The sequence below is a fragment of the Eschscholzia californica genome, unplaced genomic scaffold (genome assembly GCF_041429995.1).
Source record: "Eschscholzia californica isolate CP2 unplaced genomic scaffold, dmEscCali1.0.p SCAF_5, whole genome shotgun sequence".
Taxonomy (NCBI): Eukaryota; Viridiplantae; Streptophyta; class Magnoliopsida; order Ranunculales; family Papaveraceae; genus Eschscholzia; species Eschscholzia californica.
Genome location: NW_028238472.1, coordinates 3,886,994 through 3,907,679, shown reverse-complemented (window position 1 = coordinate 3,907,679; position 20,686 = coordinate 3,886,994). Strand labels below are relative to the sequence as shown.

Sequence of the window (20,686 nt, the reverse complement as noted above, 5' to 3'; positions counted from 1 at the left end):
AAGCCATTTAAACAATAAAAAGGAAATCATTAATGTGTTTTGCTCTATATTTTGTTTGAGTTATTTCCACAAAGCCAATTGTATAATTCTAGAACTTAGTGAGAGTGAGAGAGAGAGAGAGATCCAACTCTCGAACTTCGTAGAGAGAGAACAAGATGACTTTGGGTTTTGGTAGTTGTGATTTTGTGAAGGAAGGAGAGTTTGGGTGTTAATGGAAATGAAGAGAGTTCTACAAAGGTGGACCCTATGACTTTTAAAGTAAGTGTCAAATAATACAAGGTAAATTTGGAACAGAAAATATAACTTTGTCGGCGTACGGCACAAACTGCAAAAAGAGGGTCATATAGGTAGTTTCGATAAACTATGAAGCCGGAAGGAAAGCTGATCATGAACTACGAGTTAAAGCGAAAGAAAATACCATGAACTGTTCGGTTAGAGAGAGAAAATCGAATCGAATGGGAGGGATCTCTGGTCCGTTAGGGCGTTAGCTCGTCGGGTGCTTACAGATTGGTCGGTGCTAATAGAAAAAATAGTTGTCGGGTCTGGTGCTTATAGTTCTGCCTGCTTACAGCAATTTGGTCTGGTGTCTATAGAAGCGCCCTTCTTTTTTTTTTTTTGAAAAAGTCTTCATTGAACGAAGATATTACATAATAGTCCCAAAATAAACGAAAAGTTACATAGGACTGAAAAGGTAAAGTTGTTAACTGAGAAAGGAATAAATAGCAATATTGCTAATTTCTGGTTTCCCCGATAGATACCTGAATTGGCGGGAAAAATAGATAAACCAATCACGTTGATAAACCTAATTAATCTTGGATTAGGTTTCTAATTTTTAGAGTATTTCTTGTTCTACACAAACTAGTATTTCTAAGTTCCACATTAAATTGACAGAACAATTTCTAAATCTCTCCAACTAATCAATCGCTTTTTCTACTCTAGCTGCTAGTTCTTTAACATAATACTCTGTTTCAAGAAAATAAAACCCTAATCCAAGAATGCAATTTGCTCAAGATTATTTCCATCGAAATTCACCAAACAAAGATGACTGGAGGACTTTTAATGATCCTATCTGGTTAGTAGAACCAGGTATTGCTAAACCAAAGAGAGAAGAAACTTCTCAATCATCTCAGTCTCAGGTTATTCAACAAGATATGTTACAAGATAGTAGAGGATGTGATCAGAGTCTGAGAGCAACCCAATTAGGGTTTCCTCTTAAACGACCGAGAACTAATACAGTCTATTATGAATTCGAACCTCTTCCGGAATGGACACGAGTCGAATTACCTTCTTCTCCCCCAAGATTTCCAAAGATAAACGAACCATATACTCCACTGTTCACAGAGGAGACTCGAAAATTACGCAAGATTGTGAACCCAACTGGGGAGGGAGTGCTCATAGTAGAAGATGGAACACGATCGGAGACGTCGAATAAGTTGAAGATAAAGGGTGCATCTTTAATTGATACTTTCAGTGCAGAGCAAATCAGCGAGCATCTAAAAAGTCTTAAGTTATGGTTCGGCGAGGTTTGTTTCTCAATCATCCATTTTTTGTTACATTTTAAGAATCAATCTTGAATCGAACAATGAATTTACTTTCGGATATGTTTATAATTTTGCAGAATAAATCAAAGGCAGAGAAAAAACAAGCAATGGTTTATTCGAGAAATAAGGATGCGTGCCCATTGTGTAATGTCGAGAAGCTTTATTTCGAGGCACCATATTGCTCTTTGTGTGATGTGCATTTCAAGCAGAGGTCTAAGTATTTCACTTCATTCGAGGGAGATGCAAAATACGCTTTTTGTACCACATGTTATGAGAAAACAGAAGGTGAAGTTATCGGAGTTGATGGACTTCGGATTCATAAAGAAAGGCTATACAAGACGGAGTTTCGTATGGATAGTGAAGAAGAAGTAAGTAACTACTCATTTCCTTATACATTTTGTTTTACGTAAATAAATCCATGAAATGAACTCGTTTTTTATGTTTGTGGGTGTCTAAGTGTCTTCTCTGTTTGCTTTCATGCAGTGGGTCTATTGTGATAAATGTGGTAGTTGTCAACACCAAATATGTGCTCTATTCAATAACAAAAAGAACATTGAAGAAGAAGCGGAGTACATTTGTCCGAAATGTGTTACCGAAGAGATAAAATATGGAGAACGTACGCCTTTGAAAGAGAGTGCAATTCCTGGGGCGAAGGATCTTCCAAGAACGAAGCTTAGTGACTTCTTAGAGAGAAGGCTCTCCGAACGTCTAAATCATGAAAGAGAAGAGAGGGCACAGGCATTGGGAAAGACATTTGACGAGGTACCAGGAGCAGATGGTCTTGTTCTCAGAGTGGTTTCATCTGTAGACAAGATATTCCAAGTGAAGCAAAACTTTCTCAATGTCTTTGTAGACGAAAAGTACCCGAAAGAATTTCCCTACCGCTCAAAGGTCATTTTGTTGTTTCAAAAGATCGATGGAGCTGAAGTGTGTTTGTTCGGATTGTTTGTTCAAGAATATGGGTCGAAATGTCCTTCTCCAAATCGTCGTTCTGTTTATATCTCGTATCTGGATTCCGTCAAATACTTCAGACCAGACGTGAAAACTTCTTCAGGAGAAGCTCTTCGTTCCTTCGTTTACCATGAGATAATGGTAAGTGACTTTGTCCGCTTATTTTGTTTTTGACCTTTATCGTCTATGAAATTCGATACAATCTTAAGAATGGGTTACTTATGTTAAATCATTTCACTTTGTTTACGTCATTAGGTTGGATACCTTGATTACTGCAAGAACCGGGGTTTTCGAAGATGTCATATATGGTCGTGCCCACCTTCAAGAAAACAGAACTATCTTTTCTACTGTCATCCGGAGATACAGAAAAACCCCAAAGCTAGTCGATTACTCGAATGGTATAAAGAAATGTTAAGAAAAGCAGCCAATGAAAAGATTGTTGATGGTGTCACCAACTTGTATGATCTCGTCTTTGTACCTCATGGTAGAGATGAAGTAACAGCAGCTAATTTACCATACTTCGACGGTGATTATTGTCCGCGTATGGCTGGGGACGTGCTGAAAAATATAGCAGCAAAAGACAGAACAAAACCACGAGGAAGACCAAGTAATAAAATCTACTTGAAATCTGCTCAAAACAAAGAGTCTAAGAAGATCACCATCACTGATGCTCTGCTGATGAAAGAAGTAAGTACATCAAATCAGTATTTTTTTGAAAAGTATTCATTTTTTGTTTATTCATGTATACTGATTTCTTATGATTATTTGATTTTTCTGTTGTATACAATCGACTAATCTACTTGTTCGACTATGTTTTTTGTTTTGCAGCTTGGGAAATCTATAGTCAACAAAAAGGAAAAATTCATTGTAGTGAATCTGAAGTCGGAATGTATGCATTTGGACACCGAAGATGAAGATGGCTCTATTAAAAGCAAAATATTCGACACCAGAGAGACCTTTCTGAAGTTCTGTGAAACAAACCATTATCAGTTTGACACACTTCGACGGGCAAAACATTCCTCAATGATGTTGTTATACCATCTACATAAACCAAACACCGATTCACACTAAGAAGTTGAGAAGAAATATGTTTAAAATTGTAGATATTGTGTCGTATATACCCTTGCAAATGATAGTAGTAGTGGTATAGGTGCTAACCTAGTTGAGATGTATATAGCTGCTAGTGATGCTTCACCGAGTCATATGATTACTTTTTTAGTTCAAGTAGTTATGCTCATTTGATTTAAAGCATTCAATTTTGTATATATTTTCTTAAAGTTTTCTTATAGACATTTTTGCTCAAGTAAATATCACTTACATGTTTGTTTAACATATTGTGGAGTAGGTTTTATGACCGAACCACGAAAATAGCTTTTGTTATGTGTTATTGTTCACTTTCATAATTATTCTCAAGAAAGACGATTAAGTACTAAAATATTCAAACATAAGCACTTCTCAATTGTAATTACCAAGTCACTAGTATACACTAAGAAGAAAAAAAGATTGACTTTCTATTGATGGTGTAGTTTACACTGAAGAAGATGAAGACCAAAAACCAGACAAGGATCACTGATCTTCATGTGTCCCTGATCATTACTACTGAAATAACTCCAATACCCAGAGCCACCGCTAAGAACTTGTGATGTTGTGTGTTGAATGAACATTCAAGTCATTCAAGTAAACCACAATTGTAACATTCAAAGTAAATTCAAACATCACTTGTGATGTTGTGTGTTGAATGAACATTCAAGTCATTCAAGTAACACACAATTGTAACATTCAAAGTAAATTCAAACATCACAAAATTCTTCCAAACATCACCAATTCAAACATCACAAGTTTAATCAGTAATATTTCTTCTTCAACTTCTTCTCTACAATCTCTGCAAATTCTGCCTTCATGTCTTCACATTTTCGGTGATACTTCAACGCCCTACAGGGTTCCGACGCATCATTTTTTCAGAGATGCAAGCGAGTTCGTCATCTTCGCTAGTGCACAACTCTTTTTCACAATCTTCTATGTCATTGTCATCGTTAAAATCTTCTTCGAACATGTGGTAACCACAATTAGGTATCCCATTACACGTTGATGCAACAATAAAATCTAGCCAACAGCAAATTCACACCCTTTATCATGAAATCTCTACCAAAACAATAGTAAGCAAACCAAATATATATTTATGTTGAACAAGAGTCAAGAGATAAAGCATACTCTTTTCGGACAGATTGTAAACCATCGATTTTGGGTTTGTAGAAGTTTCTGAAAGCTTCATTGATGTTTGGATCATAAAAATTTCAAAACAAATTCAAGTATCATATGATCACTAGTGTTTCAATTTCTTCCAGCCATTGATGTTTGAGTCATAACAATTTCACAACAAACTCAAGTATCATGTTAATGGTCACTAATGTTTCAATTATTTTTGGTCACTGAATCATAATAATTTCATAAAAACTTCAAGTATCATGATTAAGTCGGACTGCCACTCGGGCCAAGCAGCATTTCTCAAAATTCAGATCAGACTCTCCTGTGAAAGCTAAAGCAGTCCAGTATTGGTGTAAGTTTAGGACAGGGAGAGTATTGGTGCAACTGTAAGTCAAAGGGAGTATAGTTTGACCTAAAAGAAAACTGATTTTGGTGCTAAATTTTTACTAAATTTTTTTCTGCCCCAAACTATACTTTGCCCCTGATTGGCACCAATGATGCAGTCTCTTTGTCCTAGGTTCACACCAAGATTGGGTTTTTTCTGCCCTAGATTGTACTCCCTTTGCCTCAAGCTAGTGCCAAGCTCTGGCCCTAGATTGTCTTGTTTTCTAGATTCACACCATCACCTTTCCCTGCACAGTGTAGTACCAATCAACCCATTTGTCAGTAACTCAGTTGAAAGTCACAGTGATAAAAAAAAAAAAAAATTAGCCCAAATACTGCAATACTTAAGAAACTTGTTAGAAAATTAGATTTGTCATCGGTACGAGGAGCCACACTAATTAAGAAAAATCACCTAGAGTGATAGGCCGACAAGTACTAATTTATGGAAGTTCTAGAAAAGAGCTACTGTCGTAGTCTATCCTTGGCCAGCTTGAAAGATTAGGGAGTTGTGTACTTGTTGAAAATCATTTGACATACAAAGATAGTTGAGGATCGAGTAAAATAAGCTTAAGGTAAATATAATCTTGTTATACTTGAGGGAAATGAAAGCTTACCAAGAGACAAACAAAGAGGAGCTTAAAATGCAACTCCATATTGCAAGAATACTTTAGAAAACAAGTGATGAAAACCTATATGAAAGATAAGTAAAGAAAATGGTGTAGTATTTATAAGGGAATACACCATTACTTTATTTTTCATTGAGATGTGATGTTTAGTTGATTAGTTGAAAAACAAAAAATTCATGAGTGTTTAGTTGATACTGCAGTACGAAGAATAGTCAGAAATGTTATAAGCACTCCTAGCACATGTGAGTCGCATGTGTACACTTGGGTTAGTTAGTTAAGTAAAGAGTTAGCTGTTAAGAAGTTAGTTAATTATAACTCACTTCGGTTTTTCTAGCACTTATATTGTAATTGTTGTCTTAAACTATGAATGTAATACAAAATACTTCTAGGGCTATTTTTGAAACGACTCCCTAGTTTATGACCAACTTCACGTTTGGTCCCGAGACAGTTACAAAACTAAAGAAAAAACGTTAATAAATCAAGCCCATTGATCTTCATCTTTCTATTAACCACAGAATAAAACTAGATAGAACTTTTAACTATGCCAAGCAATTTAAACAATAAAAGGAAAAGGGTTATTTCCCTAATGGCCCCCTACTTTGTGACCAGCTTCCCGCCTGGCCCCCTACTTTACGAGAAATACCCATATGGCCCCCTATTACCGTTAACTTTAACTTTCCGTCACTCTCTCTCCTCCATCTCTTTTTCTCTCTCTGCCATGTCACGCCACCTCATCTCTTAGGCCACCTCATCACCTTCTCCGGCAGAGGTCGCCGGCCGGCCAAATTTCCTGCCGGCGACCTTCAAACTAAAAAAAAAAAATTTTTTTGTAAAATCAATGAATTACTTCAAAGCTTACTTGAAAAATCCGAGTTTTATGAAAATAGGGTTTCCATTTCATTGATTGATTTTCTACTCTAGCAATGTTTATGAGTTGGCGACAAATGAAAAAAAACAAGTCGGTTAATTTGTTATGGGGTTTTATGTTATGAAGATGGTGAAATTTTTGTATGAAGTTAATAGTGTCGTTTATGTTTTGTTGAAGAAAATATGCTTTATTATTAAAACTTTCTCTCTCTACAATTAAATCTTTGTTTATTAAGATCAGATGATGTGAAAGCACCATTAACTCTCAAATCAAGGATTGGTCTTTCAAATACACTTCAATGGATTTATAGATCATATTTATGTAAATAAGAACCTAATTTCAGGATTCTTGTTTCTCATCTCAAGCTCTTACCACTTTAGGTTCTTCATTTAGCAGATAATTAGTTAAGTGGAGAAATTCCATCTCTTAAACAAACAAGTCTTGAATTCTTGAACGAGTTGATATTCGAGGGAATCAATTTTCTGGTGAAATTTTAGAGAATCAAATTGTTTCACTCTCTAAAAGCAATTTCTGGGAAGAAAGTTGTTTGATTGATTGAGAGAAACAATTTAGGGAAGAAGAAGACAATTTGATTGATATGAAGTGATTAGAATAAGGAAATTTCTCAAAAACTCAAAAAGAAGTTAACCGTGGAAACTGGTCATAAAGTAGGAGTGATTTAAGAAAGAGTTAATTCCTACTTGGCTCCTACTTTGTGACCAGCTTCCTTTATGGCCCCCTTTTTTTGTAAATTCAAATATGGCCCCCTTCTCTTAACACCGTCAGTCAACTTTTATGGTTAATCTTTTTGTTTCCATTATTACCCTTGTTTATAAAAGAGATTTTGGAAATTCAAATTTGACCCCCTTAAAAAATGGGTTGATTCCCAAAAAACTTAAGTTGTTTAGAAAAAAATTAGGGGTCAAAACAGAGTTTCTTTTAAAAATACCACACTTCTCTCACCTCCATGTCATCACCAATCTGCCCACGTCATCACTCACCTGCCACCTCACCATCTTCTCCGGCAATGGTCACCGGTCGGCAAAAATTTTGGCGACCATCTTTTTTTCTTCTTTCTTCTTCTTTCTCTCTCTTCTTTCTCTTTCTTCTTTATTCTCTCTCTCCCTCCTTTATACTCTCTTTCTCTCTCTCTCTAATGCTCCGGCGAAGGGGAGGACCAAACGAGATCTGGTCTCGTCTGGTCTTGAAACCAGACGAGATCTGGCCCAGACGAGACTAGATCTCGTCTGGTCTGGCCTGGTTTCCAGACGAAACCAAGCCGGTTTCGTCTGGAAACCAGTGCTCTGGTGAAGGGGTCCTCCCCTTCGCCGGAGCATTAGAGAGAGAGAGAAATAGAGTAGAAAGGAGGGAGAGAGAGAATAAAGAAGAGAGAGAAAGAAGAAGAGAGGAGAAGAGAAGAAAACAAAAAAGATGGTCGCCAGAATTTTTGCCGGCCGGCGACCAATGCCGGAGAAGATGGTGAGGTGGCAGGTGAGTGATGACATGGCAGATTGGTGATGACATACAGGTGAGAGAAGTGTGTTTGGTATTTTTAAAAGAAATTCTGTTTTGACCCCTAATTTTTTTCTAAACTACTTAAGTTTTTTGGGAATCAACCCATTTTTTAAGGGGATCAAATTTGAATTTCCAAAATCTCTTTTATAAACAAGGGTGATAATGAAAACAAAAAGATTAACTATAAAAGTTGACTGGCGGTGTTAAGAAAAGGGGCTATATTTGAATTTACGAAGAAAAAAAGGGCCATAAAGGAAGTTGGTCATAAAATAGGGGCCAAATAGGAATTAACTCTTTAAGAAATAACCCGCTAAAAGAAGTATCAAATAATGCAAAGGGTAAAATTGGAAGAATAAACAAAACTTTGTCGGACTATGACAAAAACCGCAAAAAGAGGGTCATAAAAGTATTTTCCATAAACTGGGAAGAAAGAAAACTAGGAGGACATTTCGTAAATAACGAAAAATTTGATTACACATAAAATCAGATAGAAATTTTGTGTGAAAATAGTCAACCTCAGTGCAGAAAGAAAAATAGTAACACAATCTGGCGGGAAAAATAGATAAACCAATCACGTTGATAAACCTAATTAATCTTGGATTAGGTTTCTAATTTTTAGAGTATTTCTTGTTCTACACAAACTAGTATTTCTAAGTTCCACATTAAATTGACAGAACAATTTCTAAATCTCTCCAACTAATCAATCCCTTTTTCTACTCTAGCTGCTAGTTCTTTAACATAATACTCTGTTTCAAGAAAATAAAACCCTAATCCGAGAATGCAATTTGCTCATGATTATTTCCATCGAAATTCACCAAACAAAGATGACTGGTGGACTTTTAATGATCCTATCTGGTTAGTAGAACCAGGTATTGCTAAACCAAAGAGAGAAGAAACTTCTCAATCATCTCAGTCTCAGGTTATTCAACAAGATACTATGTTAACCCAATTAGGGTTTCGTCTCAAACGCAAGAGAACTTATACTCCACTGTTCACAGAGGAGACTCGGAAATCCCGCAAGATTGTGAATTCCCCTGCCCTTTCATGGAAGGACCGTCCTATATCAAACGAGTCTATAGCACTTAACTACTCTCAAGAGCAGCTTCAGAACCCAACTGGGGAGGGAGTGCCCGTAGTAGAAGATGGAACACGATCGGAGACGTCGAATAAGTTGAAGATAAAGGGTGCATCTTTAATTGATAAGTTCACTGTAGAGCAAATTGGCGAACATCTAAAAAGTCTTAAGCTATGGTTCGGCGAGGTTTGTTTCTCAATCATCCATTTTTTGTTACATTTTAAGAATCAATCTTGAATCGAACATTGAATTTACTTTCGGATATGTTTTATTATTTTGCAGAGTAAATCAAAGGCAGAGAAGAAACAAGCAATGGCGTATTCGAGAAATAAGGATGCGTGTCCGTTGTGTAATGTCGAGAAGCTTTATTTCCAGGCACCATATTGCTCTTTGTGTGATGTGCATTTCAAGCAGAGGTCTAAGTATTTCACTTCATTCGAAGGAGATGCAAAATACGCTTTTTGTACCACATGTTATGAGAAAACAGAAGGTGATATTATCGGAGTTGGTGGACTTCAGATTCATAAAGCAAGGCTGGACAAGACGGAGTTTCGTATGGATAATGAAGAAGATGTAAGCAACTATTCCTTTCCTTATACGTTTTGTTTTACAAAAATAAATCCATGAAATGAACTCGTTTTTTATGTTTGTGGGTGTCTAAGTGTCTTATTTGTTTGCTTTCATGCAGTGGGTCTATTGTGATAAATGTGGTAGTTGCCAACACCAAATATGTGCTCTATTCAATAACAAAAAGAACATTGAAGAAGATGCCGAGTACATTTGCCCAAAATGTCTTACCGAAGAGATAAAATATGGAGTACGTACGCCCTTGAAAGAGAGTACAATTCCTGGGGCGAAGGATCTTCCAAGAACGAAGCTTAGTGACTTCTTAGAGAGAAGACTATCCGAATGTCTAAATCATGAAAGAGAAGAGAGAGCACAGGCATTGGGGAAGACATTTGACGAGGTACCAGGAGCAGATGGTCTTGTTCTCAGAGTGGTTTCATCTGTAGACAAGACATTACAAGTGAAGCAAAACTTTCTCAATGTCTTTGTAGACAAAAAGTACCCGAAAGAATTTCCGTACCGCTCAAAGGTCATTTTGTTGTTTCAAGAGATCGATGGAGCTGAAGTGTGTTTGTTCGGAATGTTTGTTCAAGAATATGGGTCGAGATGTGCTTCTCCAAATCGTCGTTCTGTGTATATCTCGTATCTGGATTCCGTCAAATACTTCAGGCCAGTAGTGGAAACTTCTACCGGAGAAGCTCTTCGTTCCTTCGTTTACCATGAGATAATGGTAAGTGACTTTGTCCCCTTATTTTTTTTAGACCTTTATCGTTTATGAAATTCGATACAATCTTAAGAATGGGTTACTTATGTTAAATCATTTCACTTTGTTTATGTCATTAGGTTGGATACCTTGATTACTGCAAGAACCGGGGTTTTCGAAGATGTCATATATGGTCGTGCCCACCTTCAAGAAAACAAAACTATCTTTTCTATTGTCATCCGGAGATACAGAAAAACCCCAAAGCTAGTCGATTACTCGAATGGTATAAAGAAATGTTAAGAAAAGCAGCCAATGAAAAGATTGTTGATGGTGTCACCAACTTGTATGATCTCGTCTTCGTACCTCATGGTAGAGATGAAGTAACAGCAGCTAATTTACCATACTTCGACGGTGATTATTGTCCGCGTATGGCTGGGGACGTGCTGAAAAATATAGCAGCAAAAGATAGAACGAAACCACGAGGAAGACCAAGTAATAAAATCTACTTGAAATCTGCTCAAAACAGAGAGTCTAAGAAGATCACTCTCACTGATGCTCTGCTAATGAAAGAAGTAAGTACATCAAATCAGTATTCATTTTTTGTTTATTCATGTATACTTCCTATTTCTTATAATTATTTGATTCTTCTGTTGTATACAATCGACTAATCTACTTGTTCGACTATGTTTTTTGTTTTACAGCTTGGGAAATCTATAGTCAATAAGAAGGAAAACTTCATTGTAGTGAATTTGAAGTCGGAAAGTATGCATTTGGACACCGAAGATGAAGATGACATTATCAAAAGCAAAATTTTCGACACCAGAGAGACCTTTCTGAAGTTTTGTGAAAAAAACCATTATCAGTTTGACACACTTCGACGGGCAAAACATTCCTCAATGATGTTGTTATACCATTTACATAAACCAGATGCTGATTCGCGCTGAGAAGTTAAGAAGAAATGTGTTTGAAATTGTAGATATTGTGTCGTATATACCCTTGCAGATGATAGTAGTAGTGGTATAAGTGCCGACCTAGTTGGGATGTATATCGCTGCTAGCGCTTTATTGGGTCATAGGTTTACTACTTAAGTTCAAGTAGTTATGCTCATTTGATTGACCCTAAAACCTAATAAGCATTCGATTCTGTATATACATTGATTTGTTATATAATCCAAACACTTTCTTATAGTTTTCTTACAGACATTTTAGCTTAAGTAAATATCACTTATATGACACTCCAAAATCATGTCATCTTCAACTTCAAGTCTTTCTTACTTTCTCTAGATTTCAAGCAAAAATTACTCATTAAGGAGTCCCCATAAAAGTGCCTTGAATATGTTTCCGTATCGAGAAACCATTTAGGAGCTCTTTGTTATCTTGTTTAACATATTGTGGAGTGGGTTTTCGGACCTAACCACGAAAATAGCTTTTGTTCTTTATTGTTGTTCACTTTCATTATTATTTTTCTCGTTTTGTAGATCTTCCTCATAACAAGTCCAATCTTGGGTAACTCAATTGTTCTCGAAAAAGATCATCTTGATTACATTTTGACTCCTATTTGATAAATATATAATAGAAAAAACACAATTAAGATTTAAGACTTTATTAATTACTCAAATATTCAAGATAAACACTTCTTAATTGTAATTACCAAGTCACTAGTATACACTAAGAAGAAAAAAGATAGACTTTCTATTGATAGTGTAGTTTACATTGAAGAAGATGAAGATCAAAAACCAGATAAGGATCACTCATCTTCATGTGTCCCAGATCATTACTACAGAAATAACTCCAATACCCAGAGCCACAGCTAAGAACTTGTAATGTTGTGTGTTGAATGAAGCTATTCCTTGTGGTGTATAACCCTTGGATAGCAAATGATTTATTGATACATAGATGAAGACCCCACAAGCAATCGCTGTGGAGAAAATAGCAAGATAGAAAATTAGAAATACTTCGAGGGATTAATCAAGACTTCAAATCGATAATGGTGCTCCGAGACATGATCTAAGTTGCCGAGGCAGACTCGGTTTATGATCCAAATCCTAATATGACTATGAGTGAGGTTAATGGCGAAAACTCCATAGGCCAAATTTGCGGCCAAAACTCTCTACGCCAAATTTTATTTTGTTAAAAACGATCAATCGAATATTTTTTGGATACGTTTTCGTATGCAACGTTTGCTAAAGTTTGCATATGGTATGTAAGGTTTTCACATGTTTGTATAGAGATAGCAAGCCTAAAGAAATTTGGGAAAGACATGAAGAAAAAGTATAAGAAGAATACCCATTGATATGGCATAGATCCAATCTGCCACGACTCCTTGTGTTGTAGCATCGATAATAATCCCAATTGCAACTCCGATTGGGGTCGAAATGGCAAATGCGAAAGCATAAGCTACACAAGATAAAAGTGGCCGGTTGGGGATCATACGTAAAAGAGCGATTCCCATTGCTATTGCAGCAAACACTTTGTGTAAACTAATTGTCCATAACGCCTTCCAAGCATCAGCTTTCGTTTCTGCAACTCCAATGGCTATGCCTTCGAACACAGAATGAGAACATAAAGCAACTATCAATAAGATGCTATCTCCTAATGAAGTAGCAGAGCTAAATGAAGGGTTTCCAAAATGGGTATGTGTATCATTTCTGTTTTCGACCTATTAACACAATCAAATGAACATACTTTTAGCTTTTACATCAACCAATCTCAATTTCTCAAAAATTAATTCGACGAAAAGTCAATAACAAATTAGAGGAGCTCACCTGAAGTTGTGATGGTGATGAGGTTGTACCAAACCCGTATTTCGACTTGTCCTGTGTCACCACCCCTAGTAAGAACAGAAAACCAAGAACACCAAATTTTGCAAAAAAATGAGAACTTTTCATCAAAATATCATTAAAATCAAACAAACCCAAATCAACAAACAAGATAAACTTCATTTCCCCTAAAGAATTCAAAGCAAAAAAAATTGAAAATAAATAATCAACAAACCTTGAGTCTCAAGATCATTAGGTTTAACTCCATCTCCTTGATTACTACCATAAACATAAGAAATAACACAATCTGCCATCATAGTAAGCAAATAACCAGCACAAGCTAACATAAATGCAAATGGGTATTCTTTATTAGTTAAATCCCCAAAAGTTTCATTAGAATCACTAAGAAAATGCATTAAAGCAGTTCCTAAGAAAACCCCACCAGCAAATTGAGTTCCTAATACTAGAAAATTTTCATTCCATTTGAAAAAATAAGGTGAAACCCCACCAATAAAAGTCCCAAAAAAGACAATTATCAAGCAGAAAATCTTGATAATGATTAGGGTTTTTGATCTGAGATGTGGGTGTTGTGATAATGGTGGTGTTGTTGAGGAATCAGGGTCGTTTTCTTCGTCGTGGTGACCTCCATGACCAGAGACAGAAAGGGTAAGGAGGAGAAGAAAGAAAAGGAGGAGAGAGATTGTGGGGAGAAATGATTGAGCCGCCATTGATGATATTTCATAGCTTAAAGTTTGGAGAAGTTAGGGTTTTAAATAGAGAGAGAGATAAGAGAGTTTTGTTTGTACTGCAGAGAAGTCACAGACCAACCGATTTTTAGAGAGAGAAAGAGAGAATGGTACTACTGCAGACAAGAGAGAGAGAGAGAGAGAGGAGACCGTCAATGTCATGGTAGTTGTTGTCAAGTTGACGCGTAAATTCAACGTTTGTTTTGTACTACAGTTTAGCTAGATGAACTTCAAGCTTGACTTCAAAGGTTACTACTCTCCCCTGAGATCTCACCATTGATTTTCATATTCTCGAGATTGCTGATCAAATTGTCTCTTTCAAATATTGGTGTTTATAGGACCGGTCCGGCCCGTCTAGTGTCGGACGTCGGATTTGTTTTAAGGACGTGCCAATCTAGCTTGATGGGGCAAAGTTCAATCTATAGATCACAAAACTAAAAAAAAAAACCTTTTATTGCTTTACGAAAAAGTGTCTAGGATAAATTTGGATACGATGAGAATGACTTATTAGTCTGGTTAAAAGTTTAATGGCCAAGAATAGATTCTCAAAGTTTCTGGTTTTTTTTGTTCAGCGAATCCCAAAATTTATGAGATTTTGGATTCGTTGTGGATGTTGTGTGAACATTCTGACTTATTGTACTACTAAAGTACATCTTGGGCATTTCATCGAAAATTCCAATGGACTCAATACTTCTACAAATTAGTTGCGGGTCACTATCTTAATTTATTGGACTTTGAAATACTATGGTAGTACTAGTTTGGTATTCATGATTCTTAACCATTCATAAAAGTATCAAATGTATAAAGTGATGGTAAATCTAACTTACCCGTATATGATTTTTCACATAGTAGAGCTAATATAAACCAACAAATATATCACGTTTTTTTTCTTTTTTAAAATAAAATTAAGGAAATGATAGAGTGTCCAACTAGAATGTTCATTAAAATGTCCAAATTTCCTCATTTAGAAATAAAGCGGTTCCTACCGTAATCAAACTATGAAAACACCTTGTCTTTTAGTGAATCCACGTCAGCTGGGCATTTTAGTGGGCACCGAACTGGGCATTTTAGTGGGCATTGAGCTGGGCACTCTAGCATCTCCCATAAAATTAACATAAACAATAAAAGAAAGAAAAGAAGAAGGGAAACTTGTATTAGTCTTTCTTTTCTTTTCGGGTGGTCTCTTTCTCGTTTTATTTTTTTGCCGGGCGGATGAAATTGTGCTTACCCACATTAGGATCAAATAACCTTAGATCTTAAGGAATATAATCAAAAGAATTGTCAATCACCTTCTCGATTGAATTGAAAGAAGAAGTCGATGTTGTCATATTCATATATTTGTTTGTCTTAATTCCCCTTTTTTAGTTAACACTTTTTAGTTTTTTTTTATCTTCCCTATGCAAAGTGGGAAGAGATAAAAATAGCTCCTTCCGTGCCGATAAGACAGGTGCTGATAACGTTACAAGTGTAATTACCGGGGTGCTAACTCCGGCGACAATCATGTTTCATGAGTTGCAAGATATGAAGCAGGGTTGAGACTAGTATGCTCTATAAATGAACGACGAATTCAAACAAGATCAGACTCAGAGACGATAATTTCATACTTCAACTCTACTGTTGTTCATCTTCTATGTCACTGTTAGAGAACATAGAGAAGCATTTCTCATCCCAAAGAGTCTTTTGAAAACTTTAAGATCGATCATACTTATAAAGTAAATAGAGTTATTGATTACTTAGCTAGTTGGCAGACAAATCTACCTTCGTTAGAATTATTTTATTAGAATTTCCATTAGAGCTAATGAACATCATTGAAGATGACAGATCGGGTAGATAAGAAGTTAATTTTTGTTCTTTTGTTTCCTTTCTTTCTAGGGTCTGCCCTCTCTCACACTGTACGTTTCAGAAAACAATTAGTCCAAAACTATAGCTATGGGTCATTGGCCAGTTCATCCTTCTTTGGGGGTGAAAATATAAAGAGTGGTGGTCCATGAGACAGGCCAGATAAAAAAATATGATTCCAAATTTAAATTAATTCGAGTCTGATTTTAAAATGTTTGTTTTCTTTTTACTATGTCTAACTCGTCTACGTCCCTGATTTGGGTTAATTTTGGGTGCATCTGAGTCAAATGAGTTGAATTCAGACAAGAACCGAAAAACAAACACACCAACCTAGAATCGGACTCTGAGATGATAAGCCATTAAAGAATCACTTGATTCATTATGAGATATCGAAATGTTTGTTTTTGTCTAAATCGGCGATGGCTAACTCGTCTAGCTCACTGATCTAGGTCAAGTTTGAGTGCATCTGAATCGGATGATTGCAAAACGAGTAATTTAGAGTCCAGACAATGAGAAATGAAAAACAAACCCACAATAGCTTAGAGTCTGTTTCTGACATTAAACCATTAAAGGACAATTTCAAAATGTTTGTTTTGTCTAACTCGTGATGACCAACTCATCTAGATCACTGACTTGGTTTAATTTTGAGTACATCTGACTCAAATTATTTAGTTTCATATGAGTTGGATTCAGACAATGAGAAACGAAAAACAAACACACACCAACTTATAGTCGGTTTCCGATATAATAAACCATTAAAGAATCGCTCAACTCCAGTATGTAATCAACAGAAAAAACATATGAACAGAAAAAAAAACTTCCAATATATATATGTAAGGAGACTTCTGGTAAGTAAAAAAACAGTAAAAAACCATGTCATACTTTTATCATATATAAAACAGTTCTCATTTTTTCCCTATAAATGAAAAAGAAAATGAAAAGTATATAAAAAGAAAGAAAACAACATACACAACAAGAAGCATGTATCAAGGTTCCAGCTTCAAGGAAACAACACGAGACTGTCTATTCCGCTTCGCCACCTTAACGAAGACTATTGATAAGCATGCAGGAGCCCACCATGGGCTTCGTACTTCTTGTTCCCCTTTCAGACAGGCCACTGTGGATTACATGACGTTAGTCACTATTACATTATATATTAACACGACACCAATGTTTTAGAAAACTTTCAAGGCGTACGCATCGAGCAGTACGTATTTGAACTTGTCGAGACTAGAAGGTTTGCATCAAAATTATCAGTACAGTATGAAAGTATAAAATCATGTGTTTCTACATAGTTGATATCATTTTCCTTAAAAAAACAAATTGTTTACGCTTTTACGCAACAAGGCGTGCGCCTCGAGCCTCGAGGAGCCGCCTCGCCTTGTGAGAGTAAACCGCCTAGAGGCATAAAAACGTATTTGAAAACATAGGACGAGACATGGACACCAATATAAGAACCGATATTGACACCTTAAGTGGTTTCGGATGTAAGCCAGAACGAAGGGCAAGACTGTACACATGCATATCTACCTCACTTAGTCATTAGTTCCTCCATTCTTGAGCTTTACTTTTGGCTCAATTATTGTCACACTATATATGAAAGACACTGACGGCTAGCCTAGAGTCGCAAGTAGGTAGATAACAAATCTTATAAAGTTCCAAGAGTATCAAATATGAGATTATAATTGGTTACCCAGTTGGTTTCCACCCTCTAAGTCTCGGGTTCGAGACACGGATACTACATTACCTTTCTAGAAAAAGAATATGAGATTATGAGTATCCGGATATATGGATATCCGAGCATCCGTTACGGCAAAAAATATACAGAGAAGAGTACTTGCAGTACAAAATAGAAAGATAGAGAGTGCACCTTTAATGCGTCTGAGTTCCTTGCACAGTGTAATAAAGTCACCCCATTTCATGTGACATCGCCTAATAAACCGTAAAATCTGTTCAGTTGTGAACATGGACAGACTCTCCAAGTACTCGCCATTGACACCATTATCTTCAAAAACTTGGCGATAGCTACCAAGGTTTATCTCTTCCAACCACAATCCAACATCCTGCAAAGCATAAACACATCAATATCTGAGACTAAGATATAATCAGTCTCTCCAACTACGTCCTTTAGCCTCCCTCCCTCTTCTGATATGATAGAACTGTTTTTTTCTTTTCATTCTATTATACATCTGTTAACTAGTATGCTTTAACTGCACTCTTGAAAAACTTTTATGCACAAACATTTGTTAGTGTAGATAAATTAACGGAAAGTCTAGTTAACTGGTATGCTATTACAATACCAAAGATCTGAGTACAAGTATGTTATCTAACTTGCAGGCGTTAGCTTTTATAGAGGTTTGATCAAGATAAGAAAATAACAGAGCTCTCAAATAATTTTTCACTAAGCTATAAACACCTAATTAAGATACAATAAACCATTCAAAAATGGTCATCTGATGGAAATCCGACCCCTCCATGAACGAGGCAACAAACCTACTTCTGATAAGTGTCCTTGTTTAAATAAAAAAGTAACACTCTAGCGGGAAACTAGATAAGATGTAGTTGTTTCTATATATAAAAAAATGGAAGTATAATAAAAACCAAGTTCAACTAGAACCCTCCAAAAGTTCATGATGTGGCATGGCTGTGGATTCGACTCAGGACTCACATCACTGTCTCTTTTTACATAATTATGGATTCAACTAGCGGGTAAATATGATTAACAATCTGATGCCGTGGCTGCTAAAGAAGTTTGTTGTTAATGCTAAAGTTAGAAAACATGGAAACTCATTACGATGTATCCGTTTCAGTGTACGCATGTTAGACTCATTTATAATCTGAATGACGTTAAAAAAGACTACGATACTTTAACGACATACACGATAACGAAATGCCACAGATAGTCCAACAAACTTTAACATGCCGCGAAATCTATGTAGTTGGTCTCGGCCGAGACGGCCGAGAAACTCGGGTCTCGTCTCGGTCTCGGCCCTCTCCCGAGACGAGACTCAGCCGAGACCCCGAGTTAGGGCTTGGCCGAGTTTCTCGGCCGAGACAACCCGAAACCGAGACGAGACCCGAGACCGAGACAGCAACTTCCAAATATTTAGACTTTTTTTTTTGGAAAACTCTTTGACCTAAATTAAGTACTACTATTTATTATATTCTCAAATCTTAACTACTTATTATATTCCCAATGTATCTAATATAAACAGCAATAATACTATATAGAATATTTAGGGTTTATGCCTTAGAGAGAAACTAATAAATTCTTTAGAAACTTTCAACAGTTTAGTAGATTGGGATTTCCTTATACAGAAATTAAGTTATAATACATAGTGCAACTAGAATTAAGAACTAAGAAGAAGCAAAGAATACAAGAAGTCAAGAAGTTTCAAAGAAGAAGAAGGTGATTCTAGAGAGAAAGTTGAAAGTTTCTATATTTGCTGTCTCACCGAGAATCTCGGCCTGTCTCGGTCTCGTCTCTGTCTCGGCCTTCGGCCGGACCGAGACCGGGACCGAGACCAACTACATAGCGCGAAATGCAGGATTAAAATATCTTGAAAGCTAAAGTGACATAAAGATGTCAACCGACGGTTAAAAGAAAGATCTGAAAGTTGAAACAACTATTAAAAGTTTAGGAACCAATTGTCCAATATAACCAACAACGGTATAAAGGTTTTTCCACGTGCACCAATTATCATAACCGGATTTTCTTAGAAGCTCTACAACTTGGTTGATAATGGACTTAGGAGTAACTATACCCAAGTCTTCATTGTTCCAAATGGAAAGGACAAGTAAGATTTACCAAATGAACAAGAAAGGGGACCCAATTAGGTGAATCGTCTAACCCTGGTCTTCTTTATACTGAATTAGGTAGAACTACAAATCATCTTATTTACCTTCAATGGAGAACAAAATTATACTACAGAAGAATCATTGAATCTCCAAACCTAGAGTGCCCTAATTAGACATAAACATAATTTTCATTGAGAATGTAAAAAAACTAGGGTTTCATTTCATATTTTCTCAAGTAAACATAAACAAAATCAATTGAGTAAATTTAGTTCATGAAATTCACTAAATCATTCAGAATCATTAACTACAGATCTCTTTATTACTCCTTAACAAAATTGATCTCATAGTCCTAGATCAAATGTTCAGTGATCTCAAATCCTACTAAACTTTAACAAGAAATTTCAATTAAAAAACTTTGAATTCAATAAGAAAGATCAAGACTTTAACAAACCTCAACAGTCCAAATGAAGAAATCAAGAGGCTCCGGTTGTCTATCTTTACTCATCTCCCGAAATCAGCTCGGAAACCTAAAATTTTTTTTTAATCAAAAACGATCTCTTAAAGAAGATCAAAATTCATCAAATTATCTAAAGATGCAATTCAATTTGAGTTAGGGTTTCAGTGATTATAAACAAGTACCAGTAAAAAAGGAGTTGATCAGAGAAAATTTTCTACATTTGGTAGAGAGAGAGAGAGAAAAAGGAGTGAGAAAGATCGGAAGAAAAGAAGAAGAAGAAAGAGAAAGTGTTTTCTTTATGGGGTATTCTTACCTTGCCTCCCGGCACTAGTAAGTGATTGTGTTTACCCCCAATTATTACTACTATTTACTAATTCAACTTACCTCCTTCACTATTTACTAATTCAACTTACCTCCCAAAACTAACAGGATTTAAGGAAGAGAGGACCAAGAAGAGTGATAATGTGGCGCCACCACTTCGTCAGCTAGATAGTTTTAGCAAACGTTCGGAGGGGTGTTTGTTACAGAACAGAAAAAGTTCAAAAAAATTTAGGCCCCTATACCCCTGCCTATCTTCTTCTGCCATAGTCTATCTGTATATGTTGTACATAACTTGGGTCGTTGAAATGACTCGACGAATCAAACCTAAAATT

At 36.1% G+C, this 20,686-nt stretch overlaps 4 protein-coding genes and 1 long non-coding RNA gene across 5 annotated transcripts; 2 read left to right on the top strand and 3 right to left on the bottom strand.

The window, feature by feature from the left end:
* The first annotated feature begins 901 nt into the window (after positions 1–901).
* On the top strand, positions 902–3,805 carry LOC147536388 (putative histone acetyltransferase HAC-like 1). The gene is made up of 5 exons (XM_086644127.1): positions 902–1,523; positions 1,619–1,909; positions 2,025–2,633; positions 2,748–3,179; positions 3,321–3,805. The coding sequence occupies exons 1-5, from the start codon at positions 996–998 to the stop codon at positions 3,561–3,563; spliced, it is 2,103 nt and encodes a 700-aa protein (XP_086500253.1). The 5' UTR covers positions 902–995; the 3' UTR covers positions 3,564–3,805.
* A 124-nt stretch (positions 3,806–3,929) lies between these two features.
* Positions 3,930–5,776, bottom strand: LOC147536387 (uncharacterized). The gene is made up of 3 exons (XR_015225426.1): positions 5,696–5,776; positions 4,704–5,329; positions 3,930–4,595 (listed from the first exon to the last, which is right to left on the bottom strand). It is a non-coding gene; the product is annotated as an uncharacterized LOC147536387 (long non-coding RNA).
* A 3,052-nt stretch (positions 5,777–8,828) lies between these two features.
* Positions 8,829–11,622, top strand: LOC147536386 (putative histone acetyltransferase HAC-like 1). The gene is made up of 5 exons (XM_086641248.1): positions 8,829–9,351; positions 9,448–9,738; positions 9,854–10,462; positions 10,576–11,007; positions 11,137–11,622. Exons 1-5 carry the CDS (start codon positions 8,869–8,871, stop codon positions 11,377–11,379), a joined length of 2,058 nt encoding a protein of 685 aa, XP_086497374.1. The 5' UTR covers positions 8,829–8,868; the 3' UTR covers positions 11,380–11,622.
* Positions 11,623–12,021: 399 nt separating this feature from the next.
* On the bottom strand, positions 12,022–14,114 carry LOC147536385 (zinc transporter 11-like). The gene is made up of 4 exons (XM_086641249.1): positions 13,429–14,114; positions 13,200–13,264; positions 12,721–13,093; positions 12,022–12,352 (listed from the first exon to the last, which is right to left on the bottom strand). The coding sequence occupies exons 1-4, from the start codon at positions 13,919–13,921 to the stop codon at positions 12,192–12,194; spliced, it is 1,092 nt and encodes a 363-aa protein (XP_086497375.1). The 5' UTR covers positions 13,922–14,114; the 3' UTR covers positions 12,022–12,191.
* A 2,465-nt stretch (positions 14,115–16,579) lies between these two features.
* LOC147536384 (uncharacterized) lies at positions 16,580–20,379 on the bottom strand. The gene is made up of 4 exons (XM_086644328.1): positions 20,216–20,379; positions 20,028–20,103; positions 17,649–17,841; positions 16,580–16,895 (listed from the first exon to the last, which is right to left on the bottom strand). Exons 2-4 carry the CDS (start codon positions 20,079–20,081, stop codon positions 16,765–16,767), a joined length of 378 nt encoding a protein of 125 aa, XP_086500454.1. The 5' UTR covers positions 20,082–20,103; positions 20,216–20,379; the 3' UTR covers positions 16,580–16,764.
* Positions 20,380–20,686: the final 307 nt, after the last annotated feature.

Coding starts and splice junctions, on each gene's coding strand:
- LOC147536385 (XM_086641249.1), bottom strand. CDS start 13,921: ATGGCGGCTCAATCATTTCTCCCCACAATCTCTCTCCTCCTTTTCTTT. Junction 13,265..13,428: donor TAATGATCTTGAGACTCAAG/GTTTGTTGATTA, acceptor TGTTCTTACTAG/GGGTGGTGACACAGGACAAG. Junction 12,353..12,720: donor GATCTATGCCATATCAATGG/GTATTCTTCTTA, acceptor TTTTCTCCACAG/CGATTGCTTGTGGGGTCTTC.
- LOC147536386 (XM_086641248.1), top strand. CDS start 8,869: ATGCAATTTGCTCATGATTATTTCCATCGAAATTCACCAAACAAAGAT. Junction 10,463..10,575: donor TCGTTTACCATGAGATAATG/GTAAGTGACTTT, acceptor TTATGTCATTAG/GTTGGATACCTTGATTACTG. Junction 11,008..11,136: donor ATGCTCTGCTAATGAAAGAA/GTAAGTACATCA, acceptor TTTGTTTTACAG/CTTGGGAAATCTATAGTCAA.
- LOC147536384 (XM_086644328.1), bottom strand. CDS start 20,081: ATGAGTAAAGATAGACAACCGGAGCCTCTTGATTTCTTCATTTGGACT. Junction 17,842..20,027: donor TCTTCATTTGGACTGTTGAG/GTTTGTTAAAGT, acceptor TATGCTTTGCAG/GATGTTGGATTGTGGTTGGA. Junction 16,896..17,648: donor GGAACTCAGACGCATTAAAG/GTGCACTCTCTA, acceptor TGTAATCCACAG/TGGCCTGTCTGAAAGGGGAA.
- LOC147536388 (XM_086644127.1), top strand. CDS start 996: ATGCAATTTGCTCAAGATTATTTCCATCGAAATTCACCAAACAAAGAT. Junction 1,524..1,618: donor TTAAGTTATGGTTCGGCGAG/GTTTGTTTCTCA, acceptor ATAATTTTGCAG/AATAAATCAAAGGCAGAGAA. Junction 2,634..2,747: donor TCGTTTACCATGAGATAATG/GTAAGTGACTTT, acceptor TTACGTCATTAG/GTTGGATACCTTGATTACTG.